The 2306-nt window shown below is 41.8% G+C and overlaps 1 protein-coding gene across 1 annotated transcript in view; it reads left to right on the top strand.

Moving 5' to 3' along the window:
* The window catches only part of LOC127836530 (uncharacterized), a 3628-nt gene extending 1322 nt beyond the window's left edge, over positions 1–2306 (top strand). Inside the window, exons 3-4 of the mRNA XM_052363188.1 lie at positions 1460–1614; positions 1992–2306. Of these exons, the coding sequence (XP_052219148.1) occupies positions 1460–1614; positions 1992–2188 (352 nt within the window). The 3' untranslated portion in view covers positions 2189–2306. The remainder of the gene's footprint in view (positions 1–1459; positions 1615–1991) is intronic.

Raw genomic sequence — 2306 nt, 5'->3', positions numbered from 1 at the left:
TTCTCTATATTTAAAATATTTCAAATATTTTTTTCGGCAGAGCTGTTTAACGTCACTTTTGACCTTACCTGACCTGACCGCGGCTAGACACAAATGAATACACTTCATTTATTCCATTGGCTGGTTTGAGCATACCACCAAAACATTGGAAACATGTCAGCGTCTTTGTAACACTGTTTTACTGCGTGTTCAGTATGAAACATTTTTATCTGTAATGAAAAGGCTTGATAGATAGAACAGTACTGCGACATTTAGAGGTCACTTCTCCATCGTATGTCTGTCTGTAACAACTTTTGCCATTCAGTATATGCCTGTAATAGACGTGTATAAGGTCAGGTTTCAGGCATACAAACGCACCAGAATGCGCCATTTGATGCTAAAATTTGAAAAAGAAATCCTGACCCCATACCCACCCCCTCCGCCGCCCCAATGCCAATTTGCTTCCGACGCCCCCGATGTTTTAATTTCACTTCCATTTTTCCTTAGGTTTTCTGTTTTGTATCTATAGGTTTATGATTAGCAATGTGTAATAATGTAAAATAAGCCGCGAAAACTCCGCGTAACATCCCGTACTGCGTGTGATGCAGCTAAGAACTGCACAGAAAAAGACATTCGCTATCTTTGATCTCATTCATTGATCTCTTTACCTTTCACCAACTACAACCACAATCAACGCCGTATATCTTAAAAAAAAAGATATTTCTTGTTAATCATTATTCCAAGCGATAACTGTCTAATGACGTGCACTGCCTCCTTCTCATCTGCCTTGAGTATGGACGGACTTTCGTCGTTCGCTTTTGGTTTAGGATTGTTCTGAAGGAGACGGGGGTCTTGTTCAATCGAGTAGTTATAGATTGCGCTGCCGTATTCAGTGTCTGCTACATAACTGGCCTTGTGCTGACTGGTCTTTCTGAGGGTCTTGAGGGCTCTTGACCTTCTTACTTCTGTCTGGGATCATCTCTTTGTCAATATTCATTCATTTCTCCTTAATCCACTCCTCCTTGGCATTTTTCATCTTCTTTCTCATCTCCTGTTTGCTTTGTGGTATTCTGTCCTCGAGTACAGGATTGTGTACTTCCAATGACTCAGTTCTCATCTGTTGTCAGTGACGTCCACGATATCGGTCGTCATCCATGGCTTGTTCATCCTTTTCTGTATCCCAACGCTTCTTCGACCTATGACATCAATACCCCCTTGATTTTGTTGGTGATGGTATCGATGTAACTGTCTAGGATGTTCAGGGCTGCAAACTTGGCATCTTATTCCGGGCCCCGACCAATCCGGCTTGGCATTCAGTTGTTTTGTCATCATCATTTCTTCAAATCACACAAAGAAGGTAACAGCTATGTGGAATCGATGACAAAACACGGACACGCATAATATCGCCGCGACAAAACGCTGACACTAACAAATCCCAATATTTATGGAGCATCTCTCGTGAAATTGGATTTTTTTTCAGGCCGAGTCCCGAGTTGGACGCCGCACGTCAAGTCATCCAGGCGACTGACGCAGATATGCTCTGCGGAGTCCTCTTAAGCACCGGGAGTAACTATCTCCTGATGGGCTACTTCTCTGAGGACTGGAAATCTGATCAATCGAATCAGCTAGTTCTAGGTATGAGATTGGAGTCTTATAATGTACGTCATGTGATTTGCTTGCATGCGCGTAAAAGTCGGCGGCATGCTATAATATAAGTTGATTCGGATGATCGACGGTGTCAGCGAGTCAAAGGTCTGCATGAAAATTGCCTTTAGAATGTTCTTGTATATTATAAATTATGTTTAATCACTTATTACATACGTGTTGACTAGGCACCTATACTTTTTCAAAAATTGCACATTAACGATATTTAATACGGCGGGCTATCTCTTACATGGTCGATACGCTAAGCGACATATAGTTAGACTACGCAGAAAGATTGCTTTGCTATTTCAACTTGTTTACAGTCTTTTTGTAATTTACGCATAGCTTCATATTGTGTATTTTCGCAGCAACGTCATCGTGCAATTTGAACCGCGAGCTGAGTTCAAGCGCTGCGGTGGCCCGGACTGAGGCCGGACACGTGATGAGCTTCCTGAACGACGGGAACTTCCGTTGTGAAACCAGAGGGAGTGGAAATCCGAGCTGGCGGAGTCTCGTGGAGAGAATCGTATCCAGGGACCTGAACGCAGACACTGAGATGAAATAATGCGAAATACGTAATGCTGATTTAGAACGAAAATGTATTATTATATATTGATGTAAGAACTGTTTACACATGTACTGGCAATACAAAAATATAAAAATACAAGTACATATAATAAAGA

The sequence above is a fragment of the Dreissena polymorpha genome, chromosome 6, assembly GCF_020536995.1.
Source record: "Dreissena polymorpha isolate Duluth1 chromosome 6, UMN_Dpol_1.0, whole genome shotgun sequence".
In the NCBI taxonomy this organism is placed as follows: Eukaryota; Metazoa; Mollusca; class Bivalvia; order Myida; family Dreissenidae; genus Dreissena; species Dreissena polymorpha.
Note: the sequence above shows the minus strand (reverse complement) of the source record. Positions and strands in the feature narration are given on the sequence as shown.